Here is a 1,497-nt window from a genome sequence, read left to right as displayed (position 1 = left end):
TTTTAAACTAAAAACTAGGTCTCCTGTGGCCAGTAGCCTTAATGAGTTTTGCTGAGACAGTCCCTTACACCCTGTGTTGATTTATTTTTTTTTATTATTATTTTTTTGCAGCTATCTATTTTTCTTTCTATAATATTATGCAAGAACGTGCCTAGTATTTAAGTGTAGATTTCACTAATTCTTTCAGCAAGGCTACAGTGGTGCTTTTTGTTGTAGAAGTATTTTTCTGTTTGTTACATCTTGGCTCTTTCAGCAATCTAAATGCTTTTATTGCTGCCTGCTACCTACATCTTTGGTTTTTTCCCCTTGTCCTTTGTCTACTTTTGAGGATCATTTTAAGTTGTTCCTTCTTGTTCATCTTTAAATATATAAGTAATGTGTAAATACATAAGTAGTACCATAAGTAAGATATTAATGCTTTTCTAGTGGAGGGGGAAAGACCATTTCTGCTTTCAAACATTAGGATAGGGTCTAATTCAGAGTAAACATGTTGTCCAGTCCCAAACTCAAAAATTATAAGAACTTCAAAGGCAGCATGTTTGGTAAACAGCTTAATGCCTCTGTTCCTATTTGTATGCTGTATTAGTTCCTTAAAAAGCAGGATTCTGTGAATTATAATAGAACTTGAGCAGTAAAACTAGTCCCTGCTTGAGTACGTAAAAACTAGGTCCCCAAACCAGCCAATCAGGAAGTAGTGTATGTACCTCTGTATATAACATTCCCCTTTTCTTGTTTTCCTTCTTTCTTTTTTCCTTTCTTTTCTTGTTTTCCTTCACCAAAACATTTGGCGTTTGGTGTCGGATTTTTTTTTTTTCCTTTAGAATCGGCAGCCGCTGATAAATCAGATCAGCAGTGTCTCCAATATCAATCTGTCTTTGAGACCTGGAGTGCCAACACAGGTGAGAGAAATAGTACTTTTTAAATAAAAAAATCACAGTTTTCTTCTTTATCCCTTAGTGTTAAAGATAGTAGTAGTGCTATGTGGTAAATACATCCAATAAATACTGAAAGTTACATACAAATAATGCAATCTATGTGATAAGAATTTTACTGTTTTTATTTCTGAGAGTGTTTCCCATGTTTACAGGGGTGGATGGTTTTTAACTAGAGTTATGAGCCAACTGCATTTTTAACCAAGCTTCTCTTTTCCTACAGATGCATTTTTTTTAATGAGCTACTCTGTTGGCAGTTACAAATTGCTGTAACATTAAACCCTGGTATTATTTCAGTTACTGACTCTTGCACTGTTGGAATTCTCTCCCAGCAGAAGTATTAATAGGATTATTTTCTGCCGCTTATTTTTATTGTTAGTCATTATTGTGGGTGGAAAAAGAAGAGCTGGAGTCTTCCAGATTGCTCCAGTGGAGATGCCTGCTCTGGTCAGGTTGCCTTAGAAGGGGTTGTTGATAGGTGGTGGTGGTATTCCCTGCAGGGCCCCATCAACGCGCAGATGCTGGCGCAGCGGCAGCGGGAGATCCTGAGCCAGCACCTGCGGCA

The 1,497-nt window shown here is 37.2% G+C and overlaps 1 protein-coding gene across 1 annotated transcript in view; it reads left to right on the top strand.

Annotated features, from left to right (window-relative positions):
- The window catches only part of NCOA2 (nuclear receptor coactivator 2), a 73,419-nt gene that overhangs the window by 59,441 nt on the left and 12,481 nt on the right, over positions 1 to 1,497 (top strand). The window contains exons 17-18 of the mRNA XM_009995599.1: positions 822 to 899; positions 1,433 to 1,497. Of these exons, the coding sequence (XP_009993901.1) occupies positions 822 to 899; positions 1,433 to 1,497 (143 nt within the window). The remainder of the gene's footprint in view (positions 1 to 821; positions 900 to 1,432) is intronic.

Source organism: Chaetura pelagica, unplaced genomic scaffold, assembly GCF_000747805.2.
Source record: "Chaetura pelagica isolate M959 unplaced genomic scaffold, ChaPel_1.0 scaffold83, whole genome shotgun sequence".
Taxonomy (NCBI): domain Eukaryota; kingdom Metazoa; phylum Chordata; class Aves; order Apodiformes; family Apodidae; genus Chaetura; species Chaetura pelagica.
The sequence above is the reverse complement of the archived record's forward strand: the minus strand, read 5'-3'. Positions and strand labels throughout refer to the sequence as shown.